We start from the raw sequence: 22760 nt of genomic DNA, 5'->3' as shown, positions 1-22760 counted from the left end.
CCGATTAACCGAATTACTAATTAATTAGATTTTAAATATAATTTATGAATATAAATTTTTTTTATGCAAGTGCATGAAGGAGTTTAATTAACCTGTTTGGATTCTTTGTTCTATGGTAAAATATTATTTTCATTAATATAATTAATAAATAAGGTATTTAATTAAGCTGGATTTGGTTTTAAAAAAAATTTATAATTGTATTATATTTCTAGCAATTAATTTTAAATGATTTCGGTTAAAATCAGTTAACCGAATTACCCGAATGGGCAATTCGGTCGGGGTCGGTTTGGTGTCCTTCGTCAATTCGGTCGGTTCAGTTAATGGTATTATTTAACCAAATTTTTTGGTTAATTCAGTTAATTACCCGAATTTAACCGAATCGACCGTTTGCTCACCCCTAGACCTCATGATGCAAGTGATACTCGGAAATGCATAATTCATTTTATTGATATAACGACCTGCTTATAAACTCATATAATATAATTAAAATAAACAAAACAGTCAACTCGAACCTGTGGGTAACAGGGACACCTGTCATTCACAGAGAAAGCCTAAGCAGCAGTAAATATTAATCACATTCTCAAAACCATTAAATATATATAATACCAGAGTCTACTATAATCCCATAATACTGTGTTTATATACAATCTCTAAAACATCCAAAATAAACCTAGGATCATACAAAAAAAAAAAAAAAATCTCCTGATCCTAGTACAATACTTACTCCTAGCGAGGTAACTTAACAAACTCAATGGCAGCCACGACCCGCTGGTCTCTCAGGGTCTCCTGAAAAATTAATTAAGTTCAGGGATGAGACACTTCTCAGTAAGGGAAAATAAACTAAATACAGTTGTGTGGCAACATGAACATTTAATGATAATATAGATATACAGTACATTCTTCATACCAGAAAACATTCATCATTTATAAACTGCATAAACGTATACCTTCATATTTTATAAAGCATACTAATCATAACTGTGTGGTATAACTAATAATATTGAAAACATACCCGGATGAATAGCTAGCTGATGTCATGTATGGTTCATGAAGGGTTGTGCAACCCAAAGGCAGGACCCGACAATGGCTGGCCGACCACTACCGAGTCCAAAAATGTCTATAAGTACGATGGGCCCGCCACACCCTAGTCCGGACTGTCAGGTGGACGTCTACACTCTACACTGAAAGCCACATCGACTATCCATCTCTCACCCCTCGTGGGGTGGTTAGCACAAATCTGATCATAGATATCTGATCTATAAGCTACGGTACCGTGCTCCTGAACTGAACTAAACTAACATCCGGGTTCTGATAACATATAATACATGATAATATAGTGTTTAACATAAATATATTGATAGCATTTCTATAATTTCATAAATATGACCTCGTGCCAAACATTTCATAAATACGGCCTCATGCCGAACATCTCATAAATATGGTTTCGTGCCGAATATAATACAATCACGGTCTTGCGCCGAATATCTCATACATATCATTTTGGGTAATAAATCAATTATCATGTATTTTAAAATCATAATGTATTGTATTCTTTCATAAACTCTGAAAAACATACTTCATTCATATCATTGTCATATTATAACATTTCTCACATAAAATAATATTCATGCCACACATTTGTTGTATAAAACCATACATTGTATTCTAAAATCATAGTTTCTGACATCTCATACATACATATACATTTCAACATATTAGCAGTATTTTCCCAAATGTGCATTTCTTTTGTAATATACAGATATAATACATGCTTTCCTGAAAATAAATTTACTAATAAATAATAATAATTTGTATGGAAAAATCACTACTTTAGTTTATTCCCTTACCTGGCTACTGAGAAAAGCCCTTATAAACTCTGGTCTCACACCCGTAGGATTTCCTAATCAATACCCTGAAAATGAAAACTACCAGTACTAAATTTCAGTATTTTCACGTGAATATCATTTTCTATAACTACAGTAAGACCAAATTTGGTTTAAAAAGTCTTACCTCAACTTAGAGATGATTTTCAACAGAGTTCCACTGACAATCCGATCTGGCAGATATGCAGAGAACTTCTCTAGGAGCGTCATGGTAGCCTCAGATTGTCGATTCGGCGAGCGACGGAGCCGAAATCAAAGAGAGAGGAGAGAGAAACTGAAGGGAGGGAGAGAGAGAGAGAAAGAGAGAGAGAGAGAGAGAGAGAGTGAGTGAGTGAAAGATTTCTTAATTTTTGCTTTAAAAATCCGAGTTTTTCTATTTATAGGTCCGGATTTGTCAACGAGACACGTCACCTTGTCGACGAGTCCTGTAGAAAGTTCGTTGACGGACCTGCACCTTCGTCAACAAATTTCAAACTTCTACAAAATCCTTTCTCGGTATCTTCTTGTCGACGAAACTTGGCTTCATCGACGAGGCCCTCTTATATCCTCGTCGACGAATCCCTTGTATTCGTCGATAAGGACCTGACTAATTTCCTTGGTTATTTCTCCTAAAATGCAATGTCTTCACGTTCGTCGATGAAGTCGACTGCCTCGTTTTGTTACTGTTTCCATTTTTCTTCCTCTTTATTATTTTAATACCATTATTATTCGGGTTGTCACAATTGATGAAATAAAAACTTCTGAGACAAGGGCGTCAACGGATTACAAAAGGAAAATAACAATAAGTAAAATAAAAAAAATCATATGAAGGGGATTGGATAATCAAAAGCTTGCTAATCCAGTATTTTAGCCTCTACGGTCGACGAGTAAAACCATTGATTTTGGAATCTTCCAGATATGTTAACCACTGCGGAGCAGGGTTTATAACGGGCATCCCAGGGATTGGAGATACCATTCCTCTTTCTCGCAGTTGAAAAAATAATTCAGCATATGTCATGGGAATGGGGTCCACCCTTCAAAAGTTTCTGGGTACATTCTTGTCTCGTGCTTGCTGATTCTGAGGGGTCGGCATGAGCCTAGGAGCCATAAACTGGGGCCTCATGCCCGTATACACCATTTGATTTACCACAGGTTCAAAAACAAAGTTTCTCTTTGGCCATTGGTTCCCACCTCTTCTGTACTGATTCTTCCAATTAAACTTCTCTTGGATTATTTGTGCCTCTTCCTCCTTCTTCCTATTGGTCCACTTTTTTCCCGAACTGGTTTCTGCGCCACCATCCCTAACTAGACTCGCCTTGATGTTGACTTCAATTCTCCCTCCTGTAGCCACAGTATCCATAAAATCGTGGGGCATTGCTCCCCGAAGATGCGTGCGGTAGGGGTCTTTTAGTGTGCTTACGAACAAAGAAATGACCTTTCGGTCACTTACCGGGGGGTCCACCTGGATCTCCATATCTCTCCACCTATAAGCATGTAATAACCTAGTTATTAAAGGAAAGAAAGAAAGGGAAATTTCACAAAAGGAACAGAGCCTCGTCGACGAACACGGAGCATTCGTCGACGAATCGTCTTCTTGGGATCATCGATATGGATGCATGTCTTGTCAACGAGAATTTACTGAGAGGCTATTTTCGTGCTCTAAAATTCATCAATGAGGGTAGGGTGTTCCTCAACTAACTTGCTTCTTGGCCTTGTTGACGAAATGACGTGTCTCGTCGATGAAGCCAGGGGTATAAACTGCCAAGAATTCTTTTTTGCGAGGAATTTTACATGCAGGTTGTCTCTCTCTCTCTCTCTCTCTCTCTCTCTCTCTCTCTAAAATCGTCTCTCCCTCCTTCTCTCTTCAATTCTAGCTCCGTTCTTCGCCGGTTCGACGATCCAAAGTCGCCACGTCACTCTTGGAAAGATTCTCTTCAAATCTGCTGGAGTGATTTGTTGGTTAGGCCAACTTGAGAACCATCCTAAAATTTGGGTAAGTTAATTTTTAGGTATTTTCAGTATTACCAGTATTATTTGAGGCCAAATTTTGTAAACCATGAGAACATACTGGTGTTTTGTGGAATAAATTTGGGGTGTCATATTTTCAAGAATAGGGTGTTTTGGGCCCTATAGTCATGGGTTGAGGACCCCAGCAAGTATCTATTCGGGAACCTAGGTAAATTATGGTTTAAGAGGTTTATGAATAGGTGATTTCAGGAATTATGAGTGTATTGATTTACTGGAAAATATGTGTATATAAATGTCGGTTTTTGAGGCTGGTACACCGAGGGTGTGAGAGTGGAGTGTTGAGTGGAGGTCAGCTTCACAGTCAGATAGGTAAGGGAAATATGCTATACTAGGGATTTTAAAATGTATATCAAGAGATTATGGATATGTATATATATCAACTTATTATTTAGTTTTTCCAGAATATTATTATTATTATTACAGTAGGAGTTACAGATTTTAGAGCATGAGAATTTAATTGTTTAATTGTGTGGCATGAGTTCATAACAACTTAGTAAAGTATTAATACAGTTTTACGAATATCATGTTTTACAGTATATTAGCAGAAGATATCAATATGCAGTTTCTAGAAAATATGATCTAAAGTATTTTTCAAAATGCCATGACTACAGAACCATAACACTTAGTTATTCAATTATTCAATCAGATATTTAGATTATGCAGATCAGTTTTGAAGTGTTATAGTTATTTCAATATCATGGTAAAAACAGTAAGATAATTATATATATATATATATATATATATATATATATATATATATCAGTACTAAATAGTATCAGACCTTGTGGAAATATTCAGTCAGATTCAGACAGTAGAGTACGGTACCGTTGCTATTTCATATCAAAGTGCAACCACATATCTCAGATAGTGTGTGGATTCCATCTACCGTGCCAAGAGAGATTGCAATCTCCCCAGAAAAATGGGTTAAGGTGGCCGGTTTGACGAGGTATAGTAGTAGCATATCCGAAGAGACTATAGTGGGCTAGATTGTTGATTGATAGAGATTCAGATTGACTTGCCTGGAAGGCCAACCAGAGTTAAGTCCTGTCTACGGGCCACACAACCTTGTCATGAGGGGTTAAATCATAACCTTCAGTTCCCAGGGTATTTTCACAATTGTTTCTCTCTCTCTCTCTCTCTCTATATATATATATATATATATATATATATATATACAAATTTACAGTGCAGCGACATTTTTATTATATTATTAGAATTATATGTAACTAGAAAACTCAAACATACAGTTATATTTTAAACTATAATAGATGTAATCTGTACAGTAGGTTGACCTTATGGGTCACTCCTAGTTTTGATAATGACAAATACTCTTGGTATTTAATATCTGTCAAGTTTGTGTGCAAGTTCATAATAACAAGATCATTTGATGGTACGAGAAGACTTAAAGACTGAAGACCTGAAGACTATTTTCTTGTTGTAATTTATATTATTTGGGTCTGTAATAGTAATATAGGGTATATCGGTCTGTAATAATCTCTGCATGTCATGCATGTAGGTATTTGTTGTAAAGACCTGAAAAATAATGATATTTAAATATTAAAGAGAGAGGGAAATGGAAACAGAAACGGAAGGAGGCAGCAAGCTTCGTTGACGAACACTGGGAGTTCGTCAATGAGTGTATAAGGGGACCTCATCGACGAAGCTACGCCTCGTCGACGAGAAGATACCGAGAAGGGTTTTTGGGATAGATTGAAATTCGTCAACGAAGGAGGAAGTTCATCGATGAAATTATTGAAGGACTCGTCGACGAGGTGACGTGGCTCGTCGACGAATCCTGCAGTATAAATAGCCCTAAACAGATTTTTAATCGCAAAAATTTGCCGCAGTCTCTTTCTCTCTCTACCTTTACGACTCCTCCCTCTTCTCTCTTCGTTTTTGGCCCCGTCAGGCGTTGGATCGACGATCTGAGACTACCATGACGTTCCTGACGGATATCTCTTCAAGTCTGCTGGAGTGGATCGTAGGTGGAATGAAGTTGGAAATCATCCCAAATCCAGGGTAAAGTCTTTTATTCGGAATTTGGGTTTCTAGTAGTTGTAAGAAATGTAATAGACGTAGAAATAGTAATGTTTTGTTTTGAGATTTATGGTTTCAGGGTGTTGAGTGGAGAACCCTGTGGGTGTTGGACCCGTTATAGTAAAGGATTTTTAGCAGGAAACAGGTAAGGGAAATAAGCTATGCTAGGGAATTTACTCATGTTACCATAAATTTTATATATGTATGCAGGTATACTTGATATTATACAGGATATGAATTTTTAAAGCATATGTGGCCTGAGTAGATATTTATGTGATGAAAAACTTATATAGTTTTTATAGTATATCATACTATACTGATTATATAGATATAGACAGTATATTACAAATATTTTACCTAGAAGTATATATTACAGTTTTACTTAGATCAGTATATATTACAACTATATACAGAACAGTGTATACAATATTTATAGTTTGCCATGTTTCCTATTATCATAACATTCTGAGCATACGAACAAAGTATATAGACAGATTATACAGACAAATATACACAGATAGCATCAAGATGCTATAGATATATGATACAGAGATTACAAGATTTACAATACAGAAAGATAGCGTTATGGTAATTTTGGAAACACGATGAAAACAGTAAAAAAACATATATATATATATATATATGTATATATATAGTATTAGATCCCTGAGGAATGATTACAGACAGATACAGATAAAGAATACAGAGCACAGTACCGTTGCTAGATATAGATAGAGTGCAATCACATATCTCAGATAGTGTGTGGGTACCGTCAGCCGTGCGCGGAGAGTATGCAGCTCCCCAGTTCGCTAGGTTCAGGAGGCTGGTTTGATGAGGTAACAACCAGTTCTGAGCTTAAAAGTGTATGCAGTTTGGTTGGGCTGAAGTAGTGTAGAGTATAGTGACTTACTTGGAGGGCCGACCAGGTTAAGTCCCACCTACGGGCCGCACAACCCTGTCATGAGGGGTCAAATAATAACATACAGAGTCCCAAGGAAAGAACACAGTTATGTATATGTATACAGATTTACAGCTTTTATTGTATATAATATGATATAGTACTATGAATGATAGAAAGTTCAAATGATACAAATGTTTTAAGATATTATACATGTGTCGTACAGAATTGTCAGATTATGCAGTTTTTAAATACTATTATTATAATCTTATGACTCGGTCACCACACACTAGTAATAGCATATTTCCACTTACTGAGCGTTGACTCGCCCCATTACTTTACCATTTTTCAGGTGAAACAGTTAGGCGAGCAGATTAGGCTCGCGGATAGGAAGTTTACTTGATTACCCCGATTGTAGGGTGAGTTATGACAATGTTTTGTATTTATGAGGTAGATGATGCTGGAGGGGTTTATTTTGTATGGTTATGACTTGTATATACTGGATTCTGGTATTGTATAGTATATATATAAATGGTTATATGATTTGTGTTTCCGATGCTTAGATATGGATGTAGATATACATATATAAAAAATAAGAATTTTGAGGATGTTACATTTGTAAGCTCTCAAAATGATCGTAGATTGACCATAGGGAACGAATGACTTTAGGACACCTTTCGGTCGACCGACGCTAGGTTTTTGGGCGTACTTGAAAAGACCCTAGGTTCCTACACATTGTGCACAAAGTTCCCATAATCACTTACATTATCAGGGAAAGGAATTGAAATAAAATTGGACAAAATAGGCAAATATGTGAGAGGTCGGGCGACTGACCCCCTTGAGTTCAAAACTCCTCGGGCGCCCGAACTTATGGAAAGTCAGCAGTTTGACCTTGGTTCGGGCTACTAAACTAGAATGAACGCATCTCCCTCAGGCTCCCGAACCCTTTGAAAGTGACATTCCACTAACTTGGGTGACCAAACTGTTTAGTTCAAAATGGGCCCCGGGCAACTGAACACATGGATTCGGGCCACTGAACACACGGATTCGATCCACCGAACATATGATCGGGCACCCGAAGTCACGAAGCAATGCTACTAACTTTGATTTGGGCTGCCGAAGTATGACACAAGCGACTGAACTCATTTAAATTACTTTTATCCATGTGTCTGTTCGGGCAACTGAATCAAGGTTTAGCCACCCGAACCTTGCCAGGTTAAAATTAATTTAACTGAGGTAAAAATGGGTTAAGTTGGGTTAATTATGTTTAAACCATTTAAAACTTTTCTAATAATACCCAATGGGTCCCAAATGATTATATTTTTGCCCCTACCTATAAATATAAGTCCATTTGCATGATTAGGGAGAGATTAGCCAAAATAATTAGCCAAAAATCCTCTCTTTTGAAAATACTCTTTTTGTCCAAATACTCTCAAATTTCTATTCCCTTGATACATTTTAGTATTGTGAGAGTATATTGGTTGTGCTAGTATTGCTAATACTCCCAGTGTGCTTGTGTGATTGATTGATTTATTTTTAGGGAGTTAGTAAAGTTTATCCCACAGATTTGCATATAATAAATCTTGTGTTGGGATACACTCAGTAGCTTAAGGATCTTTGCATTATCATTGCAAGATTCCTATAGCTTTACTTTTGTTGTGCAAATATTTTTACAAACTATAATATCTTTCAAATTACTCTTATGCTCATTACATTGAAGGAAAATATTTTGAGATAGTTTGAATATTTGATTAGCATCTTTGAAACCCTAATTATTATTAAGATTTGATATATACTGTTTCAAAGAAATAGCTTGATTAGAACATTCTTGAGCATATTAGCAATCGTATCTTGTTGAGTGTATCACTGAGCTTATATTTACATATATTGTTTATGTGTGGTTGATTGATTATACTGTGTGTATTGGGTACATATCTGCTTCACTTGAGAAGTATAATCACTGTAATGGTTACATTGTGAAGAATACTGTTGTATTTCCAGGCGTGGCTTGAGGGGGTTTGATCTAGCCCGGAAGGATTAGGTTGGGGCCAGACTTATGAATTTGACCTAGGGCCTTCTCTGCCCTGCAAGGAGAATTTGTAAAGGTTGAGGTCAGCCCTGTGCTAATTAACCTGGTTATACTAGGTGCCGCTCCACCCGTTAAGTGAGCTATTAGTGGAATCCTCGAGCTTGGAGCTAGAGGCGGAGACGTAGGCACAGTTGGCCGAACCCCGATAACATATCTTGTGTGCACTGTTTATCTTTCTATAATTTACATTCCTGCACATGTATGTTATAGTTGGTGAATGTTGCGCATGATTTTAACTTCTGCACTTTATATTTATCTACATATTTGGAACTGCATAGACAGACCCTAGGTTGTGTATATACTGCTGCTATTTAGGTCAAACCTAGGAATAAGTTTTAAAATTCCAATTTTATAGTTTCAGTATTATATCAATATATTAAATGTATAATCAGTTGTCACACACTAGTGATAGCATATCCTCTCTTACTGAGAGTCGTCTTATTCCAGTGACTTAACATTTTTCAGGTGATCCAGATAGGCAAGCAGATTAGGCTCGCATGTAGAGAGGTTCTTGCGCTGCCCTTTCTGAAGGATGAGTGTTTCCTGGGTGTTGGTTGTTTTGGGTAGATCCCAAGGTTTTTGATGATGTCTCTGGGTATTTTGTGATGTATATTGTGGAACTTTTAGATTTCTGGTATTGTAAATATTGTTTACAGTTTTATGTTTACCGCTGCTTAGGAATGAAATGTGAACGGAGTTTCCTTAGTGTTCCTTTAAGACCTGAGATGTTTTCAGCAGGTAATACAGAGAGATTTGCTATATATTTTTATATATATCAATAGGGAAAAAAATGGCATGAAAAATCAAGTCATTACAAAGCATACTCTCTGAATGTTTCAGTGGATTTCTTCTCCATTTCTTGCAAAATCATTCGGTCAGGTGCCATCTTCGTCACATGGCTGTAGTGAGTGACAAAGGCATTGGCCAAGTCCTTCCAAGTGCGGACTCAGGCCTTATCTTGCTGAATGTACCAGCGGATAGCAGACCTGGTCAAACTACTTTGACAGCAGTGCATCATTAGCTTTTCGTCATCTGAGTAAGCTGTCATCGCTTGACAGCACGTCATTAAGTGGGTTTAAGGACACCAGGTTTCGTCGAACTTTTCAAAGTCCGGCATCTTGAATTCTGGTAGTATAGTGGCTTTCAGCACCAGATAAAGGTCATTAGGATCAACGGAGTCAAATGTATTAGATCCTTCAATGGCTCTCAAGTGCTCCTCCAGCATGTCACAACGACGCTCAGCCTCAGATATGTTCATCCCCATATCAGAAGCTACTACCTGCGGTGTTCCTGCCACTGGGAACCCCTATGCTAGCACAGTATGGATGAATGGAGAGATATTTGGCATTGGACCCTCCATGACGATAGGTGGTGGAGCTAATGTTTGTCCATGAACCGGGGTGAACCCCGGAGGATGAGTGGGGTCTGCATTGTCTCAGGATAAACCTGAACTGCTTTTCCTTTGTTTATTAGTAGCTCTAGAACCTTGCTTATTTTATCATTTATTTCCTCTTGTCCCTGTTCCAGACTCATAACTCTGTTTTCTAGTTGTTCCCTCATTTCTCTGGTATTTCTTCAAGTATTATAAGGATGCAGCGAGATGGTTTTATTATTCTCAATGTTGGGATTCCGGATCTTGATTTTACCACCTTGGTGTACTGGTTTTACAGAAAATTGGGGTGTGATTATTGACCCATTGGAGACTAATTCTCATGCATGGAATTATGTATGAGATGCATGAATGCAATGCAACCTAAATAATCACTTCGCCATAATTCTAAAAAAAAAAAACCTTTTTATCTAATGAAAGATTTCAAAATTAAACCGACCCCTGATGGATATTTATTTTCCTTTGATGGCCCAAAAATTTGACCTTATCTTCCGAGTATTCAATTCCTTCCCTACTTATCCCTTTCCCTGTGATGGATTCATGTACCCTAGATCCTACGAAGGATCAGGTTAGGATTTGGGCTTGCGGTTAACTCGGGCGAGTCAACCCATTGAGTTGGTTCAATATGGGCTTGTAGGCTTACATGGTGCATTAGGACCTCGGGTGTTTTAAAACATAGACTTGGATTGCTTAAACATATGGGCCTAGATTTTTGGGTAATAGGGCCGAAGCCCACTTTTGAAATCCAAGTTTGGATTTTTGAAAATCATGTTTGGGTTGGGTTGTTGGATAAGACAAAGGTTGGGCCCTAGTTTATTTTAAAAAGAGTTAGGCCCAAGTTATTTGAAAAGGATTCAACCGACCCATCTTTTAAAATGCTTAGACCAAGTGTTTTATTTTGTGAAAGAATGGGTCATGGTCTCACTGTCATGCTTTTCCAAAATTTTGGCTAAGTGGTATGGATGCCTAGAGTGGATGTAAAATTGTTGACCTTATAGGTCACGCCCGATTTTGATTATGACAAATACTCATTGTATCTAATGGGTGTTTGAGGTTTTGAGCAGGAACTAAGATTGTTAAGATCAAGATGGGCACAAAACAAGTAAAGCATGAAGACCAATTTATATTCAGTGTTGTAATATGTATTTCATTTACATAATTGGTCTGTAATAGTAATTAGGATATTTGGTTTGTAATAAGCACACATAACACATGCATGGTTTATTATGTAAGCTCAAACCAAATATGAATTAAAAGTCACCGTAGAAAGACCTTTCGATCGACCGACACCAAACTTTTTCGGTGTCTTCAAAATTGGACCCCAAGTGACCTTAGGACACTCATCTTTGCACTTGTATGTTTTAGGCACTGGAATAGAGTTTGTATGTTTCGATACTAGACCGAAATGCACACATTGTGCACTTTCGGTCGACCGACCAAAGCAGTTCATTTTGCTCTGGTCGACCGAAACCGACCTAGGTCAACAGTTGACCAATTCCCTGGTCGACCGAACCAGTGTAGTTCAAAAACTCCTGGTCGACCGAACTAGTGTAGTTCAAAAACTCCTGGTTAACCGAAATACCCTAGGGTCAAATGTTTGATCATCTGGTCAACCGAGACAAAAATGAATTCCAACTACCTAGTCGACCGAGGGTCCTCGGGAAAAATCCCAATAGTCTGGTCGACCGAACCTCGAAAAAATGGGAAATCGCCCACTTTTGGTCGACCCACGACTTAGTTCAAAAATGCCCTGGTCGACCGAACCATATGAGTCCTAGTCGACCAAACTTGTTCTGGTCGACCAGACCTCTCGGGTTCCCCTGATTTTTACCGCAGTTAAACATTTTTTAAACATAGTTAAAATATTTGAAATGTCATTAAACTTCCCTAATAATTCCCAATAGGTTTCTAACAGTCATATCTCTTCACATGTCTATATATATAAGATCATTTGTGAAAATTAGGGAGTGATTAGCCACTTTGATTAGGAGAAATTCTTTGAAATTTCCAAATCCTATAATACTCATATCTAAGCCTCAACCACTCATACTTACCTTCTCTTATTGCTCAAACTCTCTATAAGTTGATTGAGTGCTTGATTAGAAAGGTTTACTCTTCTTGTTCCTCTTGGTTGATACGATTTTATTGAGAGTTAAACCTAAGTATTCTTAGGGGACTTTGTTAATAAGTCTCTCCCAAGAAGACTTTTATTTGATCTTCTGAGGTTGTATATTCATTACAATGTCTTGAGAAGATCGTATAGTATTTTGGTTGCACAATCTTTTCATAATCACTTTCAAATATCTATTGTACTTTATATTGAAAAATATATTTAAAGAGATATTTGTTTATGAGATAGTGATCTTTGTTGCAATATTCATTCACTCATATATTATCTGTTGAATACAAAGATTACATATCTTTTGCAAACCAAGCATATACATTATTTGATATTTACATGCTTGAGACATTCTGCTGATTGAAATATTTGAGACTTGACATCTTTATGTGAACTTATTGGCTGAACATCTTATGATACAATGATTGATTAATTAACACTCTCATGTATGCATTACACTGATAGAAAATATATTTGAGAGTTGAAATATTTAGACCACACTGAGCTTACATATTAAATCATATTATGGTGTATGTGATTGCACGTATTTGGGTACATATCTACTTTACATGAAAGCATAATCACTGTACCATTTGATTGTAATACACATCTGTTGTATATTCAGGCACGGGCCTGAAGAGGGAGACTAGCCCTGGAATAGTCCCGGATTGGCTTAGACCCAGTTAGGAAAGTTAGGTGCGCCATCCTGTTAAGGCGTGTAGGTTGAGGTCAGCCCCGCTAATTGACCTGGTTAAGGTTGAGGTCAGCCCTGTGCTAATTGACCTAGTTGTAATCGGTGTCGCTCCACCCTTAAGTGAGCTATTAGTGGAATCTTCGGGTTTGCGAGCTAGAGGCGGGGATGTAGGCACAGTTGGCCAAATCCCAATAACATATCGTGTGTTTGTTTATATTTTCTGCACTTTATATTTACCGCACATGTATGTTTTTATGTGAATAATGCGCTTGATCTAAATTTCCGTATATTATATTTATCAGTGTATTTGGAACTGCATAGAAAGAACCTAGGTTGTAATATTTTGCTAACATCTAGTTCAGCCTAGGAGAAAAGTTTAAAAATCCAATTCACCCCCCCCCCCTCTTGGGAATACATCAATTCTAACAAAAATGCAAGACATGTTAAAAAGTATCTAAAAACATATATACAAAAGACTATATTAAATCATATGGAGAAGGATGTAGTTTCTGTTTCAAACCCAGGGTAGGTCTACATGTTTTTCAGGACTCTCCGAGGCTTTATCGTAGGGGGGAATCTTATGAGTGATCATGTGTGGTTAGGCTCTAACCCTATTAACAATAGGTTCCTAGCTCGAACCCTATCTTCTCCCAAAGGGTTTGGACAGAGTTCAAATTGAACGGAGTGGTTCGCGAGTCCCCACAAGCCCTGCCACGTGGGGACAAACGGTATTACACTCTTTTCTAATCTTAGCAAGTGAAGCCCGGGTAGAAGGCACGTGAAAGTGTGTGAATCCTAGTTTAGCCTAATCCCGCTACCCCACATGCATGTCACACGCTTATTCTCAATTAATCCCATGCTTATTCAAACAAGGATGGAAATAATTGTTCACAAACAATGAAAGATATTGACATGCTTATTTAAACAAATATTCATAATTAATGAAATATATTCACATGCCTTATTCAAACAAACAAGGAAACAAACATTCTCATTAAATCAGGGATATTTTCAAATATGGGAATTAAATATTCACATTAAATCTAGAATATATATTTATTTAATATAGTAGCAAATATTCACGTTAAATCAAGGACATTCACAAATATGAAAACTGAATATTCACATTAAATCCAAAATATTTAAAAAGATAGTAACAAATAATTACGTCAAATCAAGGATATTCACAAACTTGGAAACTAAATATTCACATTAAATCCAGAATATTTACAAATACAGTAACAAATATTCACATTAAATCAAGGATATTCACATATATAAAAATTAAATATTCACATTATCTCAAGGATACTTATGAATATTTGCATTAACTCAAAGATATTTACAAATATGGAAACATATATCCACACTAAGTCAAAGATATTATAATTTTCACAAGTCAATTACTCAAATATGGAAGTATATTATTTACAAAATAAAACGGAGTCATTAAAAGACTTATTAAATTCAAATTTTGGGATAATTTCTAACTAATTACTAGCTCGACTCTCAAATGTCTCTAGTGGAGTTACCAAACTGTAGTGACGTCCCAGCGCACGTGTGCCTCAAGGTGGCAAATAAAAATTGTAATGTTTAATTTTCGGGAAAAAAATAGGAATGGAGTCGCCACTAACCTTTTAGTGTGGTTAGAATACATGATTACTACCAAATTAAAGGTAGAATCGGTCTGCGTTATCATAGCAAGGATTGAGAGTTCGGTTATGTGAAAGGAAGGTACTAGCACCCCCTACACGCTTGTTCTTACGAACGGTATCTAATTAATTAAAAATTATCCCATAAATTCAATTCAATAAGTCTTTGAAATTACTCTCTTTGTGAACTTACAAAGTGTGCATGCAAACAAATAAATCACACAAATATTTACATAATATACATATTCCCTCAGAACTAAAGTATGTGAAGCCCGAAAACTCATACCCCTTTTTATTACAATCATAGGGATAGAAAATCGAAAATAATTAATAACTATCACAATAAAAAAAAAATGATGATAAATTAATACAAATTTAAAAAAGTACTACGATTAAACATACGTACAATTTAAAATATAATAATAATAATAATAATAATAATAATAATAATAATAGTAAATATAATAGTAATAATAACAAATAAAAGATAATAATAATAGTAAATAATAAATATGATAATAATAGTAAGTAATAAATGATAATGATAATAATAAATAATAATGATAGGAATAATAATAATAATATTTATAGTAATTATAATATACATATTTTATTTACCTTAATATTGACACCCAATTAAAGATACAATACACACATATATAAGCAATTAATTAATGAAACAAATCAAATTTTAAATTAAAATATGGAAACCCAGGGAAAGGCAAACAAATAATAAACTCATGAAAATCTATTCAAGCTATTACTAATACGTAAACAATCAGTATGATAACTTCTAAATTTATAGTAATAAATCAAATCAAAATTCAATATACAATCTTAAACATTTAACATGATAATAACCCTGACACATGATATGATAGTACAAAAAATAAAAAACCTACTTTCATGATACATCATTTAATATTTTCAAGTAGATACAACCAAAAATTTGAACTTGAATACTAAATAATAAAACAAACACCATGATGATAAAAATCCTGCAATAATAAGGGTAAACCAATTAATATTCATAATAAAATGTGAAAAAGGAAGAAAAAAAATATAACCTCGATATCAAGCACTAATTTTATCTAACAAGTCAAAAATTTAAACTTTCAATATTAAAAACCCAAATAAATTATTAAACTATGCAGGCGTGTGTGTTTACAAAGCTACAGGTGTCGAGTGTGTGTGTGGTTTGCTGTGTGTGTGAGTTTGTGCATGTGGCCGACATGCAAAGGAGCTCACCGGAGGATTGCTGCCGTGGAGAGCCGCCGGGGTGATGGTAGCTGGGGTGACGACAACGACGATCTGGAGAGGCTGTCGTGGTCCTCGTGGAGACGTGGAGGCTGAAGGTGAGCTGGAGGCTGCCGAAGGTTCGGGTCCGGTTGGGAGTGATGATGGAGGACGGCGCCGGTGCAACTGGATGTTGCCATGAAGAGCCGCCGGACCGATGGGCTGTTGCAACGTGTGGCAGATAGCGATGGCGGCGACATTGGGGGTGACGATGGTGGCCCTGGGAAGCAGATGGATGGAGCTGGTGGGCGGACGACTGTCGTCTGGTGGTAAGGATGACAGGAGGGGTTGGTGTTGTGGGTGGCCGGCATGAACGGAGACAGTGTGTGCGAAGTCGGAGGGGCTGTGCGTGTGGCCTTGCTGTTGTGTGCAGAAGGGAAGGAGAAGAAGAGAGGGGCAAAGAGTTGATAGAGGGTGAGGTTGTGGGTGGTGACGGAGGCTGGCACGAGGGGCTGTGCGTGTGTGAGGAGTGATGGCTCCTTTGCGGCTGCTTAGGTTTTTTTTTTTTTTTTCTTTGGTGTCTCCGCCCCTCCAGCCGTGTGAGAATGAGAGTAAGCCCCCTTTTTATAAACTTTTCTTCCCCAAAACTCAAATATAATAATAATAATAATAATAATAATAATAATAATAATAATAATAATAATCCCTTTGTCATATTTGGCTCAGGTAAAAATAGGATGTCTACAAATTAAGTTAAAAAAATTTATTAATTGATTATCATATATTTTGAAATTTAAAATTATAAGTGAAACGAACAGCTACGCCTTTATAATTCCATTGTAAGAATTGAAAATTTTATCTAAGATTTGATATTGAATATTGAAAGGAATTTCCTTTGTTAAAGTTTGAAAATTTTATCCAATCATTTTGATTGTATAGTGTAAGGCTACGTGTTTTCTCTGGAAATCAAGTGATGAGAGACTACTAATCTATTCAGCGACTTCATCTCCACCTCCCCTCCCTAACCTCACAACCACGACCACCACAACATACACCCCCACAGCCACCTACACTACACTCCATTGCTGCGTTCGTCTTGGTGAATCGAAACTTATTCAAAAGACCTATGATGTGATCTAACTATGTGTGGAATAACATCAAGTCATCCAAATTATTCTCTTGATAATTTCAGCACTTGTGTTTGAATCCTTACTATATTTTGTGAACCCGTGCTAGTAGATTCAATTACATCTTTGCATAACCCTTTGAATCCATAGATTGCAACATTGCTACTTACTAGCTTAACACACATTGTCTACCAGCGAAGGCCCCCAAGAATAGGGAAATCTACCCACCCATACAAGTAGTTTCTTTTTGCTCTAATACATTATGCAACCTACTGCTATATCTAATACTTACCAGAGCACTCGCCTTTCTCAACAAGCTCTCGGATAAAGAGTCTGTCCCGTCCAAATGTAACATGTTCTACTAGCATAAATTCTGATAATACTATAATATATTATTATGTCTGTCATTTCTCTATAATTCTCATTTGTTCATGTTCTCAACTTTGTCATTTCGTAACGTTTTACTTTATGTGACACTTTCCCATTTTACATTGTTCACATTTCACATTCATTTCCGTTTCATTTATTTTCATTTTCATTTAGTTTCATATCATATCCAACATCTTTCAGCTATTTTACCCAACATCTTTCAGCTGTTTTACCCAACATTTTTCAACTGTTTTACCCAACATCTTTCAGTTATTTTACCCAACATCTTTCAACTGTTTTAAAAACTTTTAACTGTTTTACCCAACATTTTTCAACTATTTTACTGAATATTTTTCATCTATTTTATTTAACATCTTTCAGCTGTTTTATATGGTTACATTAACACACACATGCAGCATATTTCATATAACATTTTCTTACTCAGTTCATTTCATGTATATTTTACATCTCATACATATAACATATTTCCACACAGAATTCCTATTTACTCATGTCATACTATTTAAAAGTAAAATTCATATATATTTCCTATAAAATAAGCCAACCTACATTTAACATTTATATGCTGAAAATATACCTTTCATTTTTTACATAATTATCTTGAAAATATCTCTCGCTTTCATTACTACGTATCTAATAAAACAGCCCTAGGCTCAGAAAGTATAATTTAAATGGTTGACATTTTAAACCCATAAAAAAACATAGACACATATATTCATAACATATTTCATTTCCCAATTACTTCATAAAAATCTGGTTTAATATATATATACACATTTCCTCTTACCTGGTTTCTTGAATTACGCCAACAGGGACCCCGAAAAGATACCTGCGATGCTCACCCGAGTCCTGAAATAAAAATCCTAATTCTATTAAATCAACCCTAAATAAAATGCTATTTTAATATTTCCTAAACCCATAAATTCCAAATAAATAATTATACCCTCAAATATAACTAATTTACTTAATTCCCCAAATCTCACTCTTGTTTTGGAGTGAGGCCTAGGAAACCCAAATTGAAAACTGGATGGTGTAGTCCTTTTCTTTTGCTCTATAGGCTCAGTACTGCCTTGGATGCTTTTTTCCAGCACCTAAACTTTATCAACTAAATCTAAAAAATTCTGAACCTGAAACTCCACCACTAGCTCATAAATTATGCGCCTCAGGACTTTTTCAAATTTCCTAGCCTTCCTTACTCTATTCGGAATCAAAAATAGAGCAAAACACAACAATTCAACAAACTTGGCCACATATTCTCCGACTATCATATTTCCCCAGGTCAGGTTAGTGAACTCTTCAATCTTTTCCTCTTTGATAGATGTTGACCTTATAGGTCACACCCTGGTTTTGATAATGACAAATACAATTGTATTTAATAAATATCTAGTTCATGTGTAGGTTTATACTAGCATATATTCAAGGGCACGTGAAAGCTTGAAGACAATTTCATATTTCAAATTGTAATATCTCTAAGTGAATTTTGTCTGTAATAGTAACTAGGCTGTCTGTAATAGTAATTAGGGTTTTTGTTTGTAATAAGCACACACATCACATGCATGATTTATTTTGTAAGCTCGAACCAAACCCTGAATGAAAGAGTACTGTAGAGAGACCTTAGGATACACCTTCGGTCGACCGACACCGAACTTTTTCGGTATTTCCAAAACTGGACCTCAAGTGACCTTAGGACACACACATTTGCACTTGTATGTAATAGACACTTGAATAGGGTTTGAATGTTGCAAGAAGGGACCGAAATGCACACTTGGTGCACTTTCGGTCGACCGGCCAACTCAGTTCAATTTGGCCCGGTCGACTGAAACCGGTCCGGGTCAACTGTTTGACCCAGGCCCGGTCGACCGAGCACTTATAGGTCATTTGACCTCGGTCGACCGAACCTCCTGGGGGTCAACAGTTTGACCTCCCGGTCGACCGACCATTTTTGTTCTCCAACAACTTGGTCGATCGAAGGGTCTCAGGAAAATTCCCAACGGTCTGGTCGACCGAGCCACGCAGTTCAAAAAGGGGCCGGTCGACCGAATCGCGGTATTTTTGAGAATCGCCCGTGTCCGGTCGACCGACCACTCAGTTCAAAATGCTCCCGGTCGACCGAGCTACTTGAGTCCTGGTCGACCGAACCACTTTTGGTCGACCGGACCTCTCGGGTTGCTCCTATTTTTTACCGAGGTTAAATTTTTTAAACAGGGTTAAAGTTTCTTAAGTGTCATTAATCTTTTCTGAAAATCCCTAATAAGTCTCCAACGGTCAAAATTTTTAGTATGTCTATATATACTCCTTCATTTGGTGATTTAAGCACTAATTAGCAAAAAGGATTAGGAAAATCTCTCTCAAGAAAAAATACCTCCTTGTGATTCCTACTTGCTCAAATCTTTCCCAAAAGCACTTTAGCTCATTTCTTCAAATCATTTGTAAGTGCTTTGAGTGTATATTCAAATAGGTTTTGCTCTCATTGTTTAAGAGTGTTTAAATCGATTTTTCTCTCGAGAGCATAACCTAAGTGTTCTTAGGAGGCTTTGCTAATAAGCCTATTCTAAGAAAACTTGTGGTAAACTTCTGAGTGTTGCAGTATCATTGCAACATCTTTGGAAGTGTGTATTTGTTTTGATTTGCAAAAACATATTTCAAGCTTACTTAAATATATTGTGGAACTTATTGAACAATTTGTGAAAAGGTATTTGTGCTTGTTACACTAATCTTTGTGGTATTATTTATACAAGTAATATATCATTTATCGAAAACAAAGATTATCTATTTTGCCATTCAAGCATATACATATTCGTATGATTGACTCATTCTATTGATTGATTATGTTGAGGCTTGTTTGATACTCTGTGTGAATACGCTTGATTGAATATTTTAAAGTACACAGATTATTATTGACACTCTCACGTACGTACTACACTGATAGAAAACATAGTTGAGAGTTGACATATTCAGACCACACAGAGCTTACATTTTAAATCACTTGTGGTGTTTGTGTTTGTGCGCATTTGTGGTACAAATCTGCTTTACGTGAAAGCACTCCTGCATTGTACCTTGTGATTGTATATCTGAGAGATTCCAGGCGTGGCCTGAGGGGGCGGTAATCCAGCCCGGTAAGGATTGGTGTAAAGGTTGAGGTCAGTCCTGTGGTAATTTGACCTGGTTTGTATAGGTGCCGCTCCACCCGTTTAAGTGAGCAAGGTATTGTGATAATCCTTGTGCTGGTTAGCCAAGGCGGGGACGTAGGCAGTTGGCCGAACCTCGATAACATATCTGCGTGTCATCTTTCCTTTACTGCTTTCTGACGCTTATATGATTGTTTAAACTGCTTTATTTAATTTCTGGTATATTTACATTATTTGCACTAGATTGACCCTAGGATTATGAACATACTGCTGCTAGGAGAAATACCTAGAAGATAAAATTTAAAAATACCAATTCACCCCCCCTCTTGGGATCACGGTAAAGCTAACAATAGATGAAGGAAAATACTTATCAAAGAATAGCTCCTTAAATCTATCCCAGATCAGAGCTATGTTTACCAATCTTTGTTCCTCTTGTAGCTTCATAGAAAGCCACTAGTTTTTTGCTTCTCCAGTCATCTTAAATGCGGCACAACGGACCTTCTGCTCGTCCATGCAGTCGAGTACCTCCAATCTCTCTTCTATCTGTTGAACCCAATTCTCTGCAATCACCGGATTAGGTCCTCCCTCAAAAGTATAAGGGTTTAACCTCATAAACTCCTTGATGCTACTGCCCTTATCTACAGTTGGGCAGTTATGTTCTCTAGGATCCTTCCTCATGCCCTAACCTATCGAGCTATATCCCTTAACATCATAGAGGTATCAATATCCTCTTCACTCGAAGTTTCTAAATCATCCCTTCTTTCTGCCTCTATGTCCTCATATCTAGGATCCATCCTGAAAATAGGACAAGAAAGAGATAAGAATACCATATCATAACCCCAACAACACCACACAATTATATAATTTAAATCCAATATACATCCAAGTTCTACATATAAGGACCAGTCTCACAACTCAGAAACGAAATCATCTAAGGTTTACCGTGGCTTTTCTGAGGCCGTTGACTGCTTTAGAAAAATCACAAGAAATCGTCGATGTATTTTCGCCTCTAAATTACAAAACAAAATCCTATACTTCTCAACACCCAACCTAACCAATCCATCTAATATCCTTATCCTTACTGATTCCTATACTCTAGTATAAATCATCCCTAGGTTTGCAGAATCTCAAAACCTAATACTCTGACATTTCCATAACTAGGCAATGTGAATCTCATCACACTTCCGGTTGGACATTGTTCTGATACCATCTGTAACTCCCTGAACCCGAAAACCTGGTCTGGTACGTTAAACCTAAATAGATCATGCCTCGTGGCGCCCTAAACCCGCCTTGTGGGACCTGGGTACCACGCTATTCACTTCCTGTGCCTAATATTCCATTAATAAATATGTAGCAAAAAACATAATTATAATCTTCCAAAAAATATAATACCAGAGTTTTCTAAATCAATCTACACACCATAATAAACCATGCATCCACCTGTATTCACATATATACATATCCCCAAAACATAACCTACACTTCCAGTATTTACAACCATCCATTTCTTAAAAGACTTAAAACATAAAACATAAAATATTTACATCCCAAAATATTATCAAAATTATACCATTTTCTTTCTATAACCCAAAAATGCTATATTCAACTTGAGCTCTCTAAGCTTGACCTCGTGGAGGTCCTGAAAAAAATAAATTTGTATTCGGGTGAGACACATCTCAGTAATGGAAGAAACAATATATTAAAACAGTGTGTGGCCAACACGAGGTTTGTATATAACATATTATTCATCATTTGCAAATCATTAACATAATTTCTGAAATCATTTTCTGATCCTATTCAAATACATGTAAGGTATTTTACCCATGAGATTACCTAAGGATAGGGGTTATTACCCACCCCTACAAGTAGCACCTCTCTACTCTGATACATTAGGCAACCCAAGAGTCACGATTGAAGCATACCAGGGCACTCACCTTACTCAGTAAGCCCTCGTGTGAAGAAGTAATCTCGTACTCACACAGTTCATACAAAAGTTTACCAGCGAAGGTCCCTGAGAATAGGGAAATCTACCCGCCCATACAAGTAGTTTCCTTTTGCCCTAGTACGTTATGCAGTCTACTGCTACATCTGATACTTATCAAAGCACTCG

General features: G+C 36.6%; 1 protein-coding gene across 1 annotated transcript; it reads right to left on the bottom strand.

Annotated features, from left to right (window-relative positions):
* Positions 1-566: 566 nt before the first annotated feature.
* On the bottom strand, positions 567-21328 carry LOC131148132 (uncharacterized). Its single transcript, XM_058097872.1, has 4 exons — positions 21145-21328; positions 16018-16625; positions 6838-6882; positions 567-786 (listed from the first exon to the last, which is right to left on the bottom strand). Exons 1-4 carry the CDS (start codon positions 21326-21328, stop codon positions 727-729), a joined length of 897 nt encoding a protein of 298 aa, XP_057953855.1. The 3' UTR covers positions 567-726.
* Positions 21329-22760: the final 1432 nt, after the last annotated feature.

This window comes from Malania oleifera, chromosome 2 (assembly GCF_029873635.1).
Source record: "Malania oleifera isolate guangnan ecotype guangnan chromosome 2, ASM2987363v1, whole genome shotgun sequence".
Classification (NCBI taxonomy): Eukaryota; Viridiplantae; Streptophyta; class Magnoliopsida; order Santalales; family Ximeniaceae; genus Malania; species Malania oleifera.
The sequence above is the reverse complement of the archived record's forward strand: the minus strand, read 5'-3'. Positions and strand labels throughout refer to the sequence as shown.